This window comes from Lagenorhynchus albirostris, chromosome 8 (genome assembly GCF_949774975.1).
Source record: "Lagenorhynchus albirostris chromosome 8, mLagAlb1.1, whole genome shotgun sequence".
Classification (NCBI taxonomy): domain Eukaryota; kingdom Metazoa; phylum Chordata; class Mammalia; order Artiodactyla; family Delphinidae; genus Lagenorhynchus; species Lagenorhynchus albirostris.
Window position 1 is genome coordinate 17,904,868 of NC_083102.1, and position 22,484 is coordinate 17,927,351.

Genomic DNA, 22,484 nt, shown 5'->3' on the forward strand with positions numbered 1-22,484 from the left:
ACTCCTAATATCAGTCGAATAATACTTTTAAAGATGTTAGTTAAGCACTTCATCCTTTCCAATGATTTCTTACAAAGATAAAATCAAACTCATTAAACATAAAACTTTATGCAAAAGAATGCTATAGGTATCCCTGAGTTTATGAGATGTAAAGGGTCTTAAATCTTATTTTTCTGATTTTAACATAAACTTAGAAGTGCATTTCTGCAGAAAAAGTTCCCAGTTGAATGAGGTAAAACACATTAGAACCACGCAATGCACTGGCACCTTTAATATTATTCACCCATCTATCCGTCCTGATTTAACCCTGCCAACCTGTCAGTCAACCAACCAACCAACCAATAAATTATATGTGAGTACTATTATATAAAGTTGAACACCCAACGCTGTATGAGACAGGGTTCCAATTATTTAAGGAGTCAGTAGGGGAGACTAGTAGAACACATAAATGAAAAATTTTAAATTCAGTGGTAGGTACCATATTAAAGATAAGAAAATGGGGGAGTTCGAGAAGGCTTTTCAGATGTTCTGGTATTTGAGCTGAGATTTGTAGTTTATAGTTTACACAGCTTTATAAATGAGTTCATGAAAGTGAGGGTGGAGTGCATGAGTTAGAGGGGAGAGGACATTTCTAACAGAACAAACACATATACAAAGATTTGGGGAACCAAGAGGCATGTAGAGTGGTGGGACTGAATAATGGAGAACAATTCAGCGTGGGGAAAGGTCGGTGGAGAGGGGAGGCAGAGATGAGACTTGTTCTTTGTAGCACCTCTAGCATCGTTCTGACTCGGGGATCATCTTCTTAACCTTGGCCATCACATTTATTCACACTACAGAGGCTCTCAGACCCTACCTTCTCCTTTTGTATCTACAATATTCAATATAGCTTGACTTCATTATCACATTTTATCAGGATTTACCATCCATTGCTGATGTACTCTTGTTGGAAAATTCCTGCCCTTAGTGACTCTGGGTAATGTAACAATTTGTACTAAATTTGTAAATTAAATCTCCTGTGTAAGGAGTTTAAAGGGGGAAATTGGTTCTTCTGAAGACCAAGAGGTGGCAGTGTTGTCCCCGTAAAACTCAAGGGAAAACCCCACACATTTCAGCAAACTGGCGCTCTCCTTACTCCACACTCCTTCCACCATCAGTATATGAAAACAATAATAATAAAAACAAAATTCTAAATTTAATTTACTTAAAACTTATTCTTTGCATGTCTTATGTAAGAAAAATCATTCACTGCTAGCATAATTTAACTATGAGAAACCAGGTTCTGAGCTTCTCAGACAAGGAATATGTCATGAGAAATGAACAAAATACACCAGTTGATAATATCTTGAGGTCAAATATCAAATGTTTCTCCTCCCACTGGCACTTGACAATGTTAGCTTGTGACCATTTATAAAAGTTGCAGGGCCAAGAGTATCAATAGTTGCAGGAATTCAATTGTAGGACATGAAATTAAGTTCTAAAACAAGAACCACAGCAGGTTCTTCAAGGCACATACTATGGAGAAAAGCACTAGACTGCCTGTTCTTGAAAGCATGTCTCTGTTACACAGAAATTAAAAATGTGGTTTTTCTTTTTTACATATCAACTTTGATTGCTCACACGTGCCTCTCTACCAGAGTGAGTAGACAAAAGGCTTTCTGGGAACCCAGGAGTCTGGTTGATGGAAACACTAGAGAAGTTAAGTTGGAAACTAGGTAGAGAGATGTTTGGAGGAGGATGGGTTGCATCCATCCTCCTACTACTGACTACTACTTTCCTCATGTTCCCAAGACAGTTCAAGGAAAGCTTAGCTTGAGTGGCATTTGAAGGAAGGTTGAAAGAGAGAGAACATGGTTTTCTTTAATTATTGATGAGCCAGGAATAAAAGGACCCAGACTGAGGAGGGACCTGGTGCCTGCACAGAGATGGTCTGCACTGAGCAGGGTTTGCCTTTCAGCTCTTTCTCCTGCAGTAGGCGTATGCAAACTATGGTCCACTTGCCCATGTCCTCCACCCACCCAAAAGCTAAGAACATTTTCCGTTGTTAAATGGTTGGAAAAAAGTCAAAAGAATGTTTTGTGACATAGGAAGATTTTACGAAATTCAAATTTCAGATCCATACGTGAGGCTCACCTACTCAACAAAGCCTCTCTCTCCTCCTTGCGCCCCACTTAGAGACCTCACTGAGCTGGTCGTCTGCACTTCATTACCTTTGTAATTCTTGAATTCTCCTGAGGCAGTCAATTATATTAGTGCCCCAGGGGCAGTGACCTCGCTTTGTGCTTCTCGCCTTCACAGCACATAGCGCACATTAGATTTGTTATAAATATCAAACATTAAATAAGAAAATGCCCCTGTGGTTTAGTTTGGATCCCCCCTGAAGCCGCTCTTAAGACGAGGGTTCAAGTATAAGGAGGTTATTTGGGAGGAGTTAGAACTATGGTGGACTGGGACCCAGACCATTCTAAAGACTAAGTGAAGTTATCTAGGGATAAAACATACTGTTTTTCATGTGAAACAGGTAATAACTGTAAAATGTAAGTAACTGGCTTTTGATCATTTTAGTGTGGACATTAGACCTCACACACAATGACAGATACACACATGCACACACTAACCAGCTGGAGCCTGGCTATGATTCTATACTGGCTTTACCTGTTGTCAGTGCTTTGTAACCCAGCTAGGTTGATGGAAAATGAGGATAAAATAAAAACTGCTCCAAGTTCCAATCTGAAGATTCATTCATTCATGCATTCATTCAATAAATACTCGTTGAGTATTTTCACTGTGTCAGGTACTCAAAACACGCTAACTATATAAGCAAAAACGTGTATTTGAGTGTGCGTTCTTGTTCCTCCATGGCAACCATCCCATCATCTCCCTGAGTCGGCTCCTTCCTGCTCATTCTCTTTTCTTTCAGCAGCACTTCCAAGTCACTAGGAATTGTGCTCTATGAAGGCAGTAGTCGGACCAAACTCATCCTGGCAAAGGAGCCTATCCGAGTCACATTTCATCTCCTCCCATGATAACAGCTTTAAAATTTGACATGTACCATTTCCAGTTGTGCTGCTCTTAATAATGACAAGGGAAAAAAATGAACATTAGCATGAAAAGCAGCTTAAACCTTTAAAATATATTTGCCCATTTTATAAAGTTTAAATGTTTCCACTTTTATTTGCTCAAAGTAATAAGGCATGTGGAGGGCGTGGGTCAGTGAGATCCAGAGATAATCACCAAAGGTCTTTTTAATGTATACCAAAGATCTAATAAACAATGGACAAAAATTTCTCCACTTTATTTCTCTCCTTTCCATATCTTGAAAACAAAAAGAAGCTGTGCAATTGCTGAAAGAAGGAGCAAAAAGATAAATGAAGCAAAATTTTGAATAATCAATAACTAAACCAGGGGCTAAAATCACATTTCTATTATATTTTAATAGACATATTATAAGAAGGTTTTCTGGGGAAAAAGTACCTTGAGAGATGAACCTTTAGGAGTGAAACACTTGAAGGGCTTCTTGTCATCTGATAAGCCATCTTCTGGCATCTTTTGGCGTTTCTCAGCAGCTTCTGCCCTTCGCCTTTCAATCTCTTCCTTTAGCCTCCTCTTCTCTTCCTAAGAGAGAAAGAACAGATAACAAGGACGTCAATATCAGCTTCAAGCCAAAAGGAAAGAGTGCTGTAGGGGAAAGCATAGTCCCAGAGGAAAAAGACCCAGGTTCTAGAAAGGATGCTATCCCTTCCTCAAGGGTGGCACCAGAGGTTAAGCCTGAGCTTGTGAGTCTAACTGTCGACAAGCACTCTGGGCTGCCCCTTCTCAACTGTGTGACCTTGGCCATGTTACTTACCTGCTCTGTGCCTAGGTTTCCTCATCTGTAAAATGGGGATAATAATAATATCCACTGACTAGGGCTTCAACAAGGACTAAATGAGAAAGCCCATGTAAAATGCTTAGACTAGTGCTCAGAATGACCATCATCATTGTCATCATCGTCCTGTCAAGTCATCTAGGACTGACCTTCCACTTTGTGCATGTAAAGTAAGTATCCCTTCCGCCTGCTTCCTAGGAGAGTTGCGAAGACAAATGAGAAGATTTATGTGCAAAGTTATATAAATGTATGTTACTATATATACTAAATTGTACAAGAGACGATTTCATGGTTGTCCACACCTCAGCTGAGTAGATTATTTTAGATGGTTTGACAAACCTGAAATGGTGTAGATATTGCACCCTAGTGGTGAAATCACAGATGTTTACAATCTGTCTCATTAACCCCTCTGTGCCTTCACTCCTGGCCTAAAATACTCTCCCCTGCCTTCTCATCAAGCTGCATAAACTCTATGAACAATTTTTTGAGAGATTTACGTAGTCTTTGTAGTTTTCAAACTGGATGTTCTCAAGCAGGGACCGGATGTTCATCTCTCAGAGGATGTTGCAGAAAGATCCTGTGTGTTGTGGACTGAATATTTGTGTCCCCCCAAAATCCATATGTTGAAACCTAGCCCCCCAAAGTGATGGTATTAGGAGGTGGGGCTTTGGGGAGGTGATTAGATAATGAGAGTGAACCTTTATGAATGGATAGTGCCCTTGCGAAAGAGGCCCCAGGGAGCTCTCTTACCCCTTCTGCTCTGTGAGGACACAGTGAGAAGACTGCCGTCTGGGAACTGGGAAGCGAGGTCTCACTAGACAGAGAATGTGCTGGACTTTGATCTTGGATTCCTAGCCTCACAACTATGAGAAATAAATTTCTATTGCTTATCAGCCACCCAGTCTGTGGCTGTTACAGCAGCCAGAACTAAGACACTGTGCTTGGTGGGAGGTTAGACCGAATCATCTCCTAGGTCCAATCCACTTCTCAGAGTTCACGTTTCTCTTCTGCTTTCATTGATATTCTGCTCCTCTAGATAACAATAATAACAATAATGATAACTATGACTTCCTGAGTGCCTATTATGTACAAGGCACCGTGAATACAATGATTTAATCATCGCCACAATCCTGAAAGTAGATATTTCACAGTTAAGGAAAAGAGGTCTCAGAGTAGTCCAGTGACTCTCCCAAGGTCCCAGCTTGCCAGTGGCAGAGTGTCTGATTCTAAAGCTCTATCATCCCAATTACTTCCTAACCAAAGATCATTGGCTCATTTAGAGCTGGAGTTGAAAGAGACCTTGAAATAATTTATCCGAACTTTCCACAGTTCAGGGAATGTTTGTATAGGATCCAAGTCGGAAAGTCATCTAAAGTCTTTTTACATATATTTTAATGATGGGAGATCACTATCTCCAAAGATTTGTGGGAAAAGCTCTAGGCTGAGTTGGAGAAGCTGGGTCTCAGTACCAATTCTATCACTTATTAGTCAAGTAACTTCACACAGGTTACTCAAACTATTTGATTCCCATTTCTTTGTCTATAAAATGAGAATAATGTACCTCAGGATGAAAGGAAAAAATGCACCTTGTAAACTGTAGCAATGCTTACAGTAGTTGGTTAAGCGCTTGTTCAGTTTTCAAAATTTGCCTTCTTGTAACTTTATCTGTTTTCAGTTCTGTTTAAAAAGACGGAACAAATTCATCTGTTCATAATTACGGGGTTGCTGCTACATGCCTGGCACTGGGCTGGGTCCTGGGTATACAGTAACGAACAATACTGTCACTGCCTGTAAAAATCTAGTTACTGACTTCCACTTAAAACACCCCAAAAACTATTTTTGAGAATCTTCTCTATAAAACCTTTTCAAATATCAAAAAACAACTATCATGATCATGTGACTCGGTTCTTGTAACCAATCTGCAGACTTTTTCATCCTTCTCTGCTAACTGTTCTTTATTGAGGGACATTACAGGGTCATGGATTAAGACAAGTGGGACCTGGGGAAAATTACAAAAACCTCTCTGTGCCTCAGTTTCCTGATCTGTAAAATGGGGATGAGAAGACGACCCATATCAGAGAGTTCTTAGAATTGCATAAACTAATGTGGATAAAAGTTTTAGAACCATGTCTAGCACACAGCAAGCTGATTAATCTTCAAATGTATTTGTAAGAATTCATGTTCAAAAGAGCAGCAGCAGTTCACCTGGGAAGAAACTATTTCCGGGGCTGGAAGGGTCACCAGAGACGCATCCTCAGGGGCTCGGGTAACGTAAGACCCCTGACGGGCCACGCCGCACCCGCCTTACCTCCTCTCTGACTCTCCGCTCGGCTTCCTCCTGCTTCCTCCTCTGCCCCTCCTCCTCCAGGACCTTCCTTCGCTCCTCCCTCTTCTTCTTCAGCTCCTCCAGCTCCAAGGCCGCCTCCTGCTGCTTCTGCTTGAGCTTCTCGAACTCCTCGCTTTCAGTTTCCCCGCGGCGGCGGCGCAGCTCCTCCAGCCGCTTGCCGGCTTCCACTTGGGAAGCACCTTCAGCCTCCTTGGCCTCGCTGGCCCTCCCTCCAGGGCGGCTGCAAAGGAGTTGGACACACATCTGCCTTCCAGCTCCCCTCCTCCCGCCTTAGGGAGAGGATGTCGGTCTGCAGGCTTTGCATCCCACACCGAAATCTCCACTGCCCTCACTGGACAGTGGATCCTCACACCTGTCCAAGGGGTAAGTTGGGGTCCACCTGGAATCTCCAGGTCTGAATCTGAGTCCCTGCTCTGCCACTTACCCTGGGTTTCCTTGACTGTACAATGGGGGCAAATAGGCACTGTTGGTGGGATTGTAAATTGATGCAGCCACTGTGGAGGCTCCTCAAAAAATGAAAAGTAGAACTGCCATATGACCCAGAAATTCCACTTCTGGGTATTCATTCAAAGAAAATAAAAACAGTGACTCAAAAAGATACATGCACCCCCATGGTCGTGCAGCATAATTTACAGTAGCCAAGGTATGGAAACAACCCAAGTGTCCATTGATGGATGAATGTATAAAGAAAATGTGGTAAAAATACATACAATGTAATATCATTCAGCCACAAAAAGAAGAAATCTTGTTTAAATACTCATTAACAAGTAGTGAGGGCATTCTTAACTGTATCTGAACATAGGTAGCCCGTTTCTGATGCTTTTGTAACAGATGAATTACTACGGTCTAGTATCATTTATTCCATGTAGAGAATGGCACAGTGTTTCTAGCTATGAAGCAAGAAGAATAAAACAGAAAATGAGTTCAAGATTACACAGTTACCAATATTGATCTTATGTGTACATCTCATGCTTTTAAAATAATGAGGTATGTCTCATGCTTTTAAAATAATGAGGTAGCTCTGAATAAACTATGTCCTTTAGGACTATGCTTTTCAAGCTGCAGCTTGGAAAATCTATTTAGTGGACTGTAATTAGCCTTTAAAAAACGAACTAGAAAACATCAGAGGGCATTGCATGGAACAAGGGAAAAGACCATTTCTTTTTTTTTCTTTTTCTTTTTTTTTTTTTTTTTGCGGTACACGGGCCTCTCACTGTTGCGGCCTCTCCCGTTGTGGAGCACAGACTCCGGACGCACAGGCTCAGCGGCCATGGCTCACAGGCCCAGCCGCTCCGCGGCATGTGGGATCTTCCCGGACCGGGGCACGAACCTGTGTTCCCTGCATCGGCAGGCGGACTCTCAACCACTGTGCCACCAGGGAAGCCCAAGACCATTTCTTGATGTGCTTGTTTCAGTTATAAATATATATGTAGATGTGTAATGGGTTATGATGTAAAATTTCTTACTAGAAGTTGAGGTTAAAAAGTTAAAAAAATATTGTGCTACGTTCTTGATGGTTAAAGATGAACTTTTATTTTTAACTCATTCAAGGTTAGAGCGTCCCTTAAAACTTGGTATTGCTTTTTCAGTCTTAAAGGTCCATAGGTCTGTGACTCCAGAGAGGAACTCTCCCCTTTCAGTTAAAGTCTCTCCATCTTCAGAGATGAGTTTACTCTCTGTGTTCATCGTGTTAGTGTCTGGTAGGACTGAAAAACACATGCCTAGAGAAACTTCTCTGGATTCCACTAGGTGTCACTCAGTCTTTATATTGGGCATTCAAATGCCCATCATTAGGGACTGGTTAAATAAATCATGACCCATCCACCCAGTGGGACACTCTAACATTAACTGTAGGCTTATATTCACTGGTATAGAAGGCTAGCTAAGATACATTGCTGTGCACAAAGCAAGAATCACTTGAAAATAGAGATTTATAATTATATACACATATACATACTATATGTATATGTGTATGTGTGTTTTGAATGTATATACATAGAGAGCATCTGGAAAAAATGTTACTGGTGGTTTCCTTGGGTGATGGGTACTTAACTTGCTCCTTGAATTGAGATTTTCATGTCACGTTTTAGAGAAAACAATTTAGCTATAAGAAAACGGGTCTATCAAAGGGAACAGTAATTAAATCCAACAAAAGGAGCTATGCTCAAAACAGGAACAAGAGTTCTGTCCACATCACCTCTGCTCAGACATGCAGGCATGCCCTCAGCATTAGGGTTGCACCAATATGGAAATTTCTTCCAGAAGGTTCTTTCCTCTATCCTTGGCTTCGCTAGGTGAAAGTTGAGATGAACATCAGACCTTTCACCGTGAACACAGCTTGTTTTCAGTTAGACTATTAGGCACTAAGCTAAGGTAAACAGAAGCTCTTACTCCCTTCCTGGCTCCTCACTTTATTACTATATGGAGCAAAATGAGGCGTCTCTGCTTCTATCGGCGTCAACTTCTAGCTGAAACTAAAACTAAGGTATGTTGGCAGCTAAACAAAAACTAACAATATGGTGGCAGCTTGTTTCATTTTTTTTCTGCCCAGACATAGAAAAATTAAAGCAAGAGTCCCATTTACGGGTTCTCACTGCTTAATCTGTTGCCATCCCTTGTGACTTCTCTCTTTGAGTTACCCGGTTATCTGGATTTTCAAACGATGGGCATGTTAATTATTAATTTGAGCTTTGACTGAAGCTGGTTGACAAGTTTGCCGATTGTTAACCCAACTTCTTTCTACTGACAGATTTTTTTAAATGTTATTTCTCTTAACAAAATTGTACTCTTATCTACAACACATGTTTTAAACTATCAAGTAATTAAACACTAATATTATTAGGTAATATTCTTTGAACACTTTTTATGAACCTGACACTGTTCTAGGGCTTTAACACATTAAACTACTGGCGCTTCAGCAAGCTCTGCACTCAGCTTATCAGCCTGAATCAAACCTGATTTCTAGATTTTCTATGAGTTGCTAATAAACTTCATTTTTACATCTACTTTCTTGCCAATCCCAAGTAACATCTATAGGTTCTACGCTTCTCACTCCTTCACACTTTATTTAGTCTTTGAATACACACCTTTTCTTCCATGTGCTTTCGGCTCTCTTTTGGATAATTGTGACTAGGTTTCTGCTCAAATTTTTGTGTAGAAAAATTGTTTGGGAACAACAATATTTACGTAACATCTTAGAGTGGCTGGAAATGTCCATCCTTAGTAGTTCCGTTTGCTTCTGGATGTTACACAGGCTTTGGTGTAAGGAACAGTCTGACTTCCATACAATACCTACTGGGAACTTGCTTCTTTGAAGTGTTCCGGAAAACAGGGTCTACAGGCAAGGCGGCTGCCAAAGAACAGCCCCACGGGAATCCATGTTACGGGGACCCAAGACTCTTTTCCAGAACACCTGGCACAGCAGCCAGTGACGTAACAGAGATTGGAATTTGGCACTAGCGGTTGGAGGGAGTGTGTGTGTAGGAATGGGGCACAGAGAGTTAGGTAGCCAGGTGTCCATGGCAGGCTTCTGCAACTTGAGTCCTTCTACAAAGCTGATGGGGGGCTCTCCATAGTCAACGTACCTAGAAGTGAGGATTTGCCTGCATATACTTGTCTACCTGTCCTAAAATCAATCGCCGTAATGGGGGAGGGGATAAGGAGGGGAAGCTGAAGCTCTGCAAGAGGGTTTCCCAAAACTGGAGCATTAGTTGCATGCCCTCTTCCTCCCTCTGAGAGATTCCCAAGGCAAATTAACATCAAGGGCTCTCAAAGTGGTAAAGAGAGCTGACTCATTTAGTTTAACCCAATGTTTCCAAAGTATTTGGCCACAGGGAAATCTAAGTTTTATGCAGCAATTTATTTACAACCTTTAGAAAATACATTCTTTAAAATGGTACTGAGAAGGGTCTCTTATGAAGTTGGGTGGACCATACAGAGAATGAGTCAATGACAACTCCAGTCATAATGTTTTCTAATAAACTGATCTTACATGAACATATTAGATCAGTGAACAAAAACATGGCTGCCAAGCATGATCTGCCTTGCCAAATAATGGGAAAAGCAGATCAAACCTTGTCTGAGCAATGCCTGCTGGTCTCCTGTTAGTGACTGATAGCCAGACCGGCTGACTGAGTATCTGTAAGACAATGGCCAATGACCTCACAACAAAAGTAGGTTGCCTGTTAGCACATTTCTGTCTGGAAGCACAGGGTAGGGAGACTGATTATTACTATTATTTTTTCACATATGAACACAGTCACTGTTAACTAGCCACAACTTCTTACCTGAAAGTATTCTCAGTGTGTTTAAGTTTGTGGGTCATGAATTCTCCATTCTGCGACTTCATTTCTGTAAATCCCTTCTTTCCATCCAAGAAGCTCTTAACTTCTTTGCTTTCTTTGTCCCTTTTAGTCTTCTCATCTTTGATCTAACCAACGGTACATATCAGGAAGAAACATAATGATAATAATCTTAATTAGGTTTTGGTTGGTATCACCAAATAAGACCCAACATCGTTAGGAAGCCAGAAAACTCAGAAGTAAAACAAACTACTGGAGAATGATGTGGTAGAGCTGGAATCAGAGGAAATTCTTAGAGCATAAGCTGTGGTCCTCTAGCCTCTGAGCAAGGACCTTGACCACAATTTTAGGAGGTCAGGGTCATCCCTTATTGAACTGAGGTTTTATTTTCAAAAGTAGTGGAGGTGTTACCATTTAGAAACTATTGTGTTCTGGGAACTCCACATAAGAGTGGTTGTGTTCAGTTCCCACTGGGAGGAGCAATTATTAGTGTGGCCTTGATGGGAGAATGGCCAGGTTGCTTGGATGAAGGGCACTTCTTTGAGAAGGACACAGATGTGTTGAGGAGGGAATAAGAAACCTACTGAGCCAGATCTGTCAAGCCAATTTTGGCAGATGTCAGAGGAAGACATTTTAATCAAATGAATTTTAATCAAATGAATTTGATTTTATTTTAATCAAATATTTTTGATTAAATATTTTAATCAAATGAATAACTAGGGTCCCCAGGATAGAAGACATAATAACCCTACTTTTAGCGGGATGACTCAGAGACCTGTGGGGCCATGTTTGTAGTCATCTCAACCATTAAAGATAGAATGGAACAGGAAAAATTCCAGGGTTGACTTTGACTTCCATTGAAGGGAATAATTTAGTCTCTGGAAGTGGCTTTATGATTGTTGTGGAAGACAGAGGAAGGTGAGACATGGAGAGCAGGTGTTAGCTTTAATTTTTTTTTGTGGGTTTTGTGTTACAAGTTCCTCACAGTAAGTGAGACAGATTATTTCAAAGTATACTGAATTTTCATAGCTTTTGGGGGGGGGTAAAGGAGTTCAAATTACTTTATCATCTCACCCATTCTTAAAAAATGAGTGTGAAAACAGGTGAGGCTCATTATTTCTCATTTCAAGACAAACAGTGACAAAGCACTAACATTATAAAGAAACCTAAGGAGGAGGGTTTGGGCATAAGAACTCAGGGCTTCAGGGACTGCCCAGGATGGTCTCCCCTTACCTCATCACTCACCTCTTCGCAGCTGTTATAGTTCAGATACCTAACCCCCGCCAAAGTGCATGTTTTACTAAGCAGAGGACATTTTTTTGCTATTTACTGATGAACCTTCAGTAGTCGTTTGCCTGACTGCCTTTGTTGAGTATTATTTGATTAAATTACTATCGACGGACTATTCACTACCATGTTGCCCTAATCAGTTAAGACTTTAATCTTTCTCCGAGGGGCATTTATCTAGGACATCCCTTGGACATGCTGAAGAGGGGGGCTGTTATTTTGCCATTCTCTCTGAGAGCTTTGTAATGCGAGTTTTAGTTCTATTGCTGTCAACAAACTAGCTGTTGCTTTAAGTCACCTAGCTTTTCTGGAATGCTGGCTCCATGTACATAAAAAGAGAGGGGTGCACTAGACGATCCCTTCCTAATCTTTCATCCTGTCATTTCCCTCTTGGCTCCAGATTTGTCCTGAGAGGCGACAGAGAAGAGAAGGAAGCTGCTAGTCTGTCCTACAGCTTTAATAAGGCTCCTTGGTGACTATCCTTGCCTGATGGTAAATCAGTATTCATTGGGCAGGCGGGAGCAAGCAAAGTCTCTTCTCATTTTGACCTACCATTGTTGGGTATAGTTCCAGAAACTATGGACTGGAGTTTATATCCTGGTTAAGAAGTATCTGGGGATACACGTTTAAGGGTGAGGGGGTGCCATTTCAGGGAACCCTTGAAAGAAATTGTGAGTCAAATCTCATAGTTTGTGGAGCACTATACAGAGAGAAATTCCCTTTAACTGGTTTCTCCTATCTTGGAGTCTGAGATATTTCCCAGATACCTCCCAAAATGTACTACCTAATTTACCATCCAAAGATGTGTATAAAATAGATTTGTAAAACAATACATGTCTAACAGAAGAAAAATCCCTTTTTTTCAAGCTCTGCCTTTATTGGCAAAGTTATGGTAGATGGTATGCTTATATTCTCTTTGGAAGACTTTCTTAGAAAAATTCCCAATGAAATAATGATAATGATGCTGACTGCAAATTAGTTTTTCTTTCTGGGAAATGAATGAATAAAGTAATTCCATAACACTTTAAGAAGCACAGTGGGTTGGATTCTATAGCAAATTCAACCTAAGCTAATGGGATATTCTGAGCCCACTCGGAAAAGCATTAGAGCCTCTAGATCAAAACGTTACCGTGAAGAGAATCTGTGCTGATGGATTAATACGGGGTTACATATCCTGAAGGAGCTAAAGTGCTTCCTACACAGATAACACCAGCATGCTCATATGAAAGGCTCTGGTCAAATGTGATCATTGGGATAACACTAGGGGTATCTGGGATATTCAGTGGGATAACACATGGGTGTATGTGTGTGGGGTGGGAATTCCAGTGACATGCCCTTGTGCCAGAGAGACACTCAGAAGGTTGTGAGCAAGTCGGAAAGGACCGTGACGCCAGTCTCTGTGCTGTATCGCTTTGCATCATTTGATTCCAGAATAGTGATAAGAACTGTTGCAAGTTACAGTTTTTCAGACTAAGTTGAATATACTTTTGCTAGATTCAGAAGCCTCAGTTCCTTTTCCAAGTCCAACGTCTACCCCATGGATATATATCCTTGCTACTTGCTACTGGTCCACGGACAGCATGGATTTCACCAGGGAGCTGAGGCTCTACCCAGATCCACTGAGTCAGAGTCTGTGTTTCACAAGCTCCCAGGTGATCAGCATGCACACTGATGTTTAGTCAGAGGCTTTGGCCTACGTAATATTAATATCAGTTTCAATGTTATATGAATAGCTCTGCTGGGAACTGTTTTCCTATTAGAGGGCAGAACAAAAAAAGAGCTCTGGGGTCAAGAACTAAAAGGAGGCATTTTATAGCACAGGGAACTATATTCAGTATCCTATGATAAACTGGAAAAGAATATCAAAAAAAAAGAATGTATATATATGCATAACTGAATCACTTTGCTGTACAGCAGAAATTAACACAACACTGCACTTCGACTATACTTCAATAAAATTTTTTTTTTAAATTAAAAGGAGGCATTTTATAGTTGGGGAAGAGAAAAAGCTAAATTAGGTTTCAAGGTTGCTGGTCACCAGCGATCCATCACCACAAAGAGTTAAACTGCAGTGGGAGAAAGAAGGTTTTTTGTAAGGTATTGGAGTGAGTTCTGGAAATGTTGCTCACCTGACGTTTGTGTTTACCTATCCTACGTAGCTCCTTGAATTCAAAAGAAAGACTTTTTTTGAGGGGGGGGAACAAAAAGGTGGGATGCGGGGCAGGGATGGAGGAGGGCGTTTAAAATGGCTAAATCATGTAAAATATGATTTAAAGTTATCTACATGAAGCAACTACACAAATAGCTGGAGAGGGGGAAAATCTAGTCCTTCAACTAGTAATTTATGTATGTAATGTTAAAACAGGAATAGCAGATTTTTTTAAGCTTGGGTTGAGGAGCTAATCTGTCCTCGCGTCAAAAAGAGGCCAAGTTTTGGGACACTGGAATGTGCTGGAGGGCAAACAGGGAAAGAGGCAGGTCTGAAATCATCATACCATGGCCATTATTGAACTGGGGCCTCATCTGAAAAGAGGCAAAAGGATGATTGGATGATTGCTGATGAGCCCCTTCTAGCTCACGGACATAATACATGAACACAGAATGCCTTGGTCATTAAAAACAAATCACGTCTTGGTGAACTGAGTTAAATCAGGATGAATTCAAACAGTTATTCAGCCTCTCCTGCTCCACATAAACTTAATCCCTGAATTATGATTTCATGCCCTCTTCCTTCTGGACTGAAAGATACTCCCCACAAAACACTAGCTTTAGAGATGAACCCATGTGGGATATTTCTGTTTGAGTTTAGTCCCAAGGTAATTTTCATTTTTTGGAGATGAATTTGTAGGTGTTCTTCTGTTACAAAATGAGAACTATGGTTCCCAACACGTTTAACAATTTCTTTAGCTGCTTCATTAGAGCCAAATTCAATTTTCTAGTTATTAGTATTTACTCTTTCTCCTGCTTTTAACTGGGCAGTGTTCACATTCAGTTTTCACTCCCAAGCCACCACAAGTTCTATTAGAAACAGGGAGGAACACATACCGTAAACAAAATAAACATAACATGAACTAGGAGTTCTTACTTTTTACATGAATGTTAGGAAAAAAAGTTTAAGAAAATAACCATCCCCCTGCTTAATCTCATCTATTTGCTAAATATGGATTTTTCTGTGTCTTACTCTATGCCATAATGGGCAGAGAAATGCAGCAGGAGTCCATTTGAGTTGGAGCTCAATAGCTACAATTCAGTCCCACAGGCAGAGTAATTCAAGTCTTTTTACCTTTGATACTTTAATTTTACCATGTTTAAGTACTTTGAACTTGTTAAATACTGTCACAGTTTTTAGGATTGCTTGGAACTGACATAAGCATGATGGTTAAAGCAAGGTCAGGCTTTCTGATGTAGCATTTTAATTATGTCGGGGGCATAATGACATTCTCTCTGCAGCTCTGGTCCACTGACTTGTTTACTTACCTACAGTCAAACACCCTGGCACCAGCTCCTGTGTGTGCCTCAGAAATGCAATGCAGAACATTGTGCCAAACTTTTCTTTTGAAAACCAAATATCATCTTCAGTTCATCAAATTTTTTACTGAGATGTGTGGGAGTATTTTTCCTTTGAAAAGTTAAATCATTAATCAAAGCCAGTTGGAAATATTTCATGATCGAAACAAAAGTAGGATGGCTCAAGGAAAACAAAATAGCACTTGGGAGAGGAGAAAGTGGGTAAGATTGATCAGAGGAGTGTTTTTCAAGCTTTCTGACTGTGACCCACAGTAAATAAGGACAATTTATATCACAGTGAAATACTTACTGGCCATGATGCCGTCTGATATTTTCTATCTATTTCATTTTAAAAATGCAGATTGACACATTTAGCTAATTTTGGGATGCTTTAGGTTGATTTCACCATTCAATGGATCATGAGTCATGGCTTGAAAAACACTGGATTAGAGGTTACAATTTTCATCAGACCTGAAATGTCGTGGAACACTGCTCTCTGTTGCTTTATGGCTAGGTTCTTTCTCAATGATATTTACCTCTTCTTTTTTGAAGGTAGGCTTGTCTTCTTGGGACTTTCCTCTTTTAGCTTGCATTTTAGCCCCCCTTTCTTCTTCCTTTTTATTTTCAAGAATGGTAAGGTCACTCATTTAAAAGAAGCCCTTGCTAGCTTACAAGAGTGAGAGGGTGCTCAGGTCACTCTGCATGTGGTGTGAAGTGACTTCTCTTTGGCTGTCCCAGTGCTCACATTCCCCCCCGTGCCAGTGGTTCTAAACAGCAACGTGGGATAGTTTCCTCCCCGCAGAATCTTTTCTCATGAGCCTGCCATCGTGCTCACTGAAATCTAGCGTGATGTGGTGCATCTAGTGCGTGTGGACAAATCTTGTGTGTGGTCTGGTGCATCTTGTTCCTGATCATCTCAATGGAAGCTGTGTTTATGAGCCCCTTGTAAGAAGCAGGAGTGAAAGACAACTGCAGTGCAAGGCAGACTTAGCGACAGAGAGTTCTCTATGGAAAGGTGGATACACAAGCATTTCTTTTTTCTTTTTCTTTTTTTTTTGCGGGGTAGATGGTGGTGGTACGGTGCTGGTGGTTAGGTATAGTGCTCTTAATGCAGCCTTGCAGACAGATGAAAAAATATTTCTTAGCTTACAAATATTCCCCCACCCCCTATTTCCACACTTCCTTGTGCTACATAAATTTGTGTCACCCAGATGGTAAAAGACGCAAAATGTGTGCTCTTAATTGCCAGTCAGTTTTAAGTTGATGCTACCCCAGATGAATGGCTTTCTGCAAGTTTACATTAAGCTCAGGTCTACATGATGGCAAATCAGGGTTTTGACACTTATAAAAGGTCCAAACTGCCTCCTTTCCCTCCCTTATTACCAGTTAATTCCAAGGGGGTTATTTTGCCTCCTTAAGATGATATTTCTGACCATGATTCATCATGTCAGTTTCCCACCCCAACTTTTAGCATATTTTATTAAATGCCAAACACACAGATAAAGTGAGGAGTTATGGTCCCCCTGCCTCACGTAGACCTGTGGATAGAGATAAGTTGTTAAAAAGGAATGAGTTTAGATGCAGTGCAGAATCATAAGTCAATGCAGCACCACCACATTTGTCATCTTTGGGTTAATTCATTTTTTCTGGTATTCATAGCAACCAAGCACAGAGCAATTCACTTCTCTCTGGTTGTACCAGTAAATTTGGTTGGTGGAATAGTTAGCTATCAATTGATTGCTTTATGCTTGCACATTGCTGTGACCTAAAAAAATGAGCAGCTTGCCAAATGATCAAGCACGTGGGGCTGTAGGAATGTGGGCTCAGTCCCAAATTTGATGTGCATTACATTTCTCGTAAGTTGCAGGCATCACACATTTGGTGCAAAATGTTTACTGTACCTGTTTCTTTTGGACAGCTGTCTGAAGTTTATCTTCTTGTACTTTCTTTTCATTGACCCACTTCCCTTCTGTTTTCTCCTCTACCTTTTCCCCTTTTATCTTTTTCTCTTGCATTTCCCTTTTTTTCTCTTCTAGTTGCTTCTTACGTTTTTGCTCTTCTATCTTAGCTCTCTCTTCTTCCTCTGCCTTTGCCCTCTGCCTCTCCTCTGCTGCCCTTCTCTCCTCCTCCTTAATCCTTTCCCTCTCCTTTGCCTCCTGTCTTTCTCTCTCTTGTGCAGCTGCTTTTTCTTCTGCTTCCTTTCTCGCTTTCTCCTCTGCTATTTTTTGTTCTTGCTCGACTTTAATTCTCTCTCTTTCTTCTGCTTCCAACCTGGCCCTTTCTGCCTCAGCTCTTTCCCTTGCTTCCTGTTCCATCTTTTCATTATGGGGAATCTCATGTGAGCCTTTTTCCCTCTCCTCTTCTGTCTTAGGCTCATCTGTACCGATCTGCCCATTTTTCAATGACATTACTGTTTCCTCCTGGGTTTCTGCTGCTTTCTCTTCTGCCACCACCTCTACCTGATTTTCTTCAATGCTCCCTTGCTTTGGCTTCTCCTCTTCCTCTTCTTCTTCCTCCTTTTCTTTTTCTTCTTCCTTTTTCTCTTCAGCATCCATCCAATCATTCTTCTGGTGGGACTTGGTGACTATTTCTGTTTCCTCTATCTCGTATCTTTCCCGGCGACTTTCGCTTTTTTCTTCCTTCTCTGCCATTTCATTTTCTGCTGTGTTGTTTTGCATTCTTCTGCTGGGTAGCAACAAACTTGCATCTGCTATTGTTGGGTCAGAATCCTTTTGGCGCTCCAGTGCTTCCTGGAGGCGTTTCTGGCGTCTTTCCTCCCGCCGGGCCAGGCGCTCCAGGAGTGCAGCCTCATCGTCGGCCTCCACCTGAGTGTCTGTGGTGGTCGTCTTGACCTCCTCGTCGGGCACACTGGACAACAGAAACAACAGCAAGGGCAGCTTGCTGATTAATCAGTCAGCTGGACTCATGTGCTGTGCCACATGGGAACATGCAGATATATACATCTCCCCATATACAACCCCATATTAGTACATTCCTGCCTGGCTTTCAATAGGCAGCATATGCAAATCTTTGCCCATGGTCTCTGTCTGGCCATGGGGAATCTATTCTGCATACTAGAAGTGCTCTGAGTATTAATGCCACCTGGGCATTTTGCCTCAAGCAACAATTGATGAGCATTAATGTGTAAATACCTCAGCTCCCCTCACCTGTGGTATCAGATAGCGCTGAGGTGCCTGTACCACAGTGGATCTTAGAGTTCCCTGGTGGAATTAAGCTCCTGATACCCACAGTGGTAATTTGCTTGGTAAATTACCTTGGTAATTACCTTGCTCGTAGTGAAGCCTTTATTTGGTTGCCTTCCCTTCTCTGTCCCACTTCCTCACACGGCTACCACTTTTTCCTGGGATCATGTTACAAGTAAACTGTGCTCAAATCTTTGTTTCAGAATCTGACTTTCAGGGAACTCAAACTAAGTCAAGAACCAAACTGAAGAAACGAATTCCTCTTGTATCAAGTAGTGTCCCCACATGTTGCCAAGTCATCTGGAATTCCTGATCTGGATTGCTGGAACACTAAACACTTTGAGAGGATGGGAGTGTACGTTATAGTGTGGAGATGCTATACTCAGGCCAGTGACCCCCCTGGTGGAGACATCTAACTGTCCACCACAACTTATGTTCCTCTTTCCTTAGTCGCAGGGAAGTGATTGCCTGTCAAGGATTGTATTTCCCACCCTCCCCTCTTCCTCGCACCTAGGTGGGGCCCCATGACCAATAATCCCAATGAAATGTGAGCAGAAGTGTGATGTCCAGACCAGGACAAGCAAGAAGCAGAGGTACATTCTCTTCCCTTTCTATCTCTGTCTACTGGCTAGATCAGAGGACTCCAAAGCCCCTGAAGCTGACAGAGTCACAGGAGGAAAGAAGCTAGGGAACCAGTTCTACCAGTCAGAAATACCCACGCTGGACTAGTATGTGTTACTGCATCAAACTACTAAAATTTGGGGACCCATTGTTAAAGCAGCTGATGTTGCCCTAACTAATAAATATACCATCTCCATTCTTTGTCAAGATTTCCATGAATAAAGGGTCTCTTGCCCTTCTTTTCTGCAGTAGACCAAAGGACAGTTAAATGTGATGTTTATAAAAAAAGAAAAAATCTCTAAAATCCAAACTGTAGCATGTCCACCACTGTGCTCACTATTGCAGGATGCTGGACACTGCCCATGCCAGGGGTGTTGGTCTTCACTGCAGGAAACAGCCAGTCATGTGATACTAGGGCTGTGACCAGAGTTGGAAGAACATGTCTTGCAATGTTTAGAAACTCCATCAAATTTCATGGTTCATACCAACCTTGGCCCTTTTGAAGTTCAAGTTCACTTAATTTTGGAAAAACATATTTCACATTTAACAACAAGAAATGGCAGACTAAAGGCTAGATTCTAAACTTTCTTGGCCTCAGCTGTTGTTGTAAGACACTGTCTCCATGAATTAGACACATAAGGATTAAGTTTCTCTGAAAATGCAAATAGTTTCGAATTTAAGGGGGAAAATCTATATACATAAGGCATTTGGATCAACTGAATTCAAATATTTTTTAAGAGGTACCCCAAATTCCACAATGCTAGCTGGCTTAAAGAACTCGAGTTAAGAAACAACAGACTCTACTGAACCTTTCTTTGCTATTTATAAATCAGGACAGCAATCAACAGGAGAAGTTGAGTACCAGTCAGTTGTTTAGCCCCAAGAAGAATACTTATTCTTCTTGGGGCTAATTAGTATGTCAGAGGTAAATCATACGTTATCAGATCTGAATATGCGCTGCTAAAAAAAGGAATTTTGTACTCAATTAATGCATGAAATAACTAATAATAATACAATGTGAAAAAAGAAGAGAAACACAAGTAGAAGCAAGATTTTAAAAGCTAGAAAACTATAGGCACTAGTAATTTCTTAAGGCATTGTTGATTACTCACTAATAACCAGATTCACAAAAGGCCTTAAAATGTCATTATTAAACTCTTTCTTTCCCATCCCCTTCAACTCAGAAATAGAAAAGGCAGTGAAGCCTATGTAGCCCTGATCTGTAAGACTCTGCTACCATCTTCCTAATAATGGTCAAAATTACTATGCGCAAGCACTGTGCATTTTACAGGTATTATCATCTCATTTAAATTTAACAACATTCCTAAAAGAAAGGTATGATTTTTACTTCCATTGGACTGAAGAAATACAGTTAGTGAAGAAAGGGTCAAGCTGGGATTCAAAGCCAGGTAGTGAACCCCAGAGAACCTCTTTGCTATACTCCCTCCCTAATCAGGAGCTACTTACCGAGGGACAAAGTCTGTTTTTCCACCTAACCAAGAAGCTTCCTGATTGAATCATCCTGCCTGCCAGCATGTTCACTACTGCCTTCAGAAACCCTCTGTGTACCCACTCAAATTCACGTTAAAGAGGCCAGAACTCTTTCCCTTCAGAATTTTCTACACAGATTGAATGAAGGGGATTATCAAATACAGTGCCCTCCCAACACACACAAAATGAAAGAATCTAAAACCAAAGCTACACAAACGGTCTTACATGGTGACTGCATTATATTTAACCAGTCCACAATTTAAAAATAAAATTATTTTTTTCTCCATTCCCCCTCCCCATCTTTTCTATACCTTCGGAGCATATAAATGATATATACTAACTATTAGCGTAATGCACTGTGTGACCTTGTATGTGTGAACTTGTAAAAGCCCCTTTTGAAAAAGTTGAACTTATTAAGTATTCTCGACTTTCCTGATTTCTACCAGGACTAGTATAGGAAAAAATGTAGTACTAAACTCAAGAGCTTGTTTGAATAATTACATTAAATTAAACAGGATTCTGCATCTTGTTGAATATTGCAGAGATCAAAGGATACTGGTTTAGGGTGTATATCAGGAAAAGTAAGACATTTGCAATTCATGCCTACTTCTAAAATTCAAGTATTATCTGCTACTGGTAGGTACAGAGGACTATTAAACGAATACATCTTCAGTTCAAAACAGATAACAATACCCTAAAGAATGAAGGTAAATAGTTTTCCTTATTTAAGCATATAACCCATGATTTTTAGTAAATAAAAAATTTACTAGATTACAAAAGAAAATAAAATTCTTCAACTGGGGTGTGTTTAGGGGATGGGATGCGGGGGGGTGGGGAGAAAGGAGTACTGGTGTCCTAATGTCTAAATCAGATTGACTGTCCAATCTGGTTAGTTGCCTAAAACGTCCACAGAAGAATTAAACAAGCTAGAAAGACGGAAAGAGTTGAATTGGGCTGAGAAGGGGATGCTTTGCCCAACACATTCCTTTCATCAGACAGGCTAAGAAGCACCTGGAAAAATTCTCCCTTCTGAAGAGGACAGTACCTGTTCTGGGTATTGACCTCCACTTGGTCAGTCACCTGTCCCAAGGATTCTTCCTCTTGCTTCTGCCGCAGCCTTTCCTGCCGGGCACGGCGGCGCCGTTCCCGGGCGGCCTCTTCCTCATCATCGTCGTTCCGCTGGTAGGCGATTCTGTAACATCACAAAGACAACTTCTTGAGCTTGCCAACTGCCCACCATCTTCACCAGATTCTTGGAAGGATCGACACTGAGCTTGTCTACTTACTGAACTATAGAGTTCTAAAAGGATGGTTCTGTTCCTTAAGTTTAGAGACCCGATCTGACTAGTTTTTAAACTTTTAAGTATCTGAAAAGCATTAGTCCAATAGCTACAGAGGATAATTTACAATGACCAAATAACAGCTTAAACTAAAAAGTTTACACAAAAGCAACTGCCTTTGGAGACTGTGGGTTAGCATGTTTAGATTTCTTTACTCAGCTGATGATTAGCGTGTTAAGATTTAGAAGCAGAAATCCAAAGAACTGAACTGAAAGTACTGAAAACACTTATTGAAAAGATTCAGCATGTTGTATGAATTATTTGTGGATATGTTGTCACAAAGGTCAGAAAAGAATCAAGTTATGTTACCAAACCAGGACTTTGGCATTAATAAGCCAAATAGCCAACTAAACTCCAGAGCAGGATATCCTTTTTGCTTGGATTTAATTTTTTTCCTTTTTGTTCACTTTCGCTGAAGGAAAGTGTCATTGACAACTGATAGGAGGCTTCACAGTCAGTGCAGTGCCCTCTAAGACCGCCTGTTTTGTTCTAAAACTGCTTTAGTGTCCCACTACCCAC

At 40.9% G+C, this 22,484-nt stretch overlaps 1 protein-coding gene across 10 annotated transcripts in view; it reads right to left on the minus strand.

The window, feature by feature from the left end:
* The window catches only part of CALD1 (caldesmon 1), a 181,546-nt gene that overhangs the window by 14,173 nt on the left and 144,889 nt on the right, over positions 1 to 22,484 (minus strand). For 7 of the 10 annotated variants that reach the window (XM_060156632.1, XM_060156633.1, XM_060156631.1 and 4 more), the window contains 6 exons: positions 21,671 to 21,817; positions 17,212 to 18,178; positions 15,847 to 15,924; positions 10,502 to 10,644; positions 6,177 to 6,435; positions 3,475 to 3,615 (listed from right to left, as the gene is read on the minus strand). In XM_060156632.1, the coding sequence (XP_060012615.1) occupies positions 3,475 to 3,615; positions 6,177 to 6,435; positions 10,502 to 10,644; positions 15,847 to 15,924; positions 17,212 to 18,178; positions 21,671 to 21,817 (1,735 nt within the window). The remainder of the gene's footprint in view (positions 1 to 3,474; positions 3,616 to 6,176; positions 6,436 to 10,501; positions 10,645 to 15,846; positions 15,925 to 17,211; positions 18,179 to 21,670; positions 21,818 to 22,484) is intronic. The other 3 variants (XM_060156637.1, XM_060156635.1, XM_060156634.1) reach the window with 2 other exon arrangements.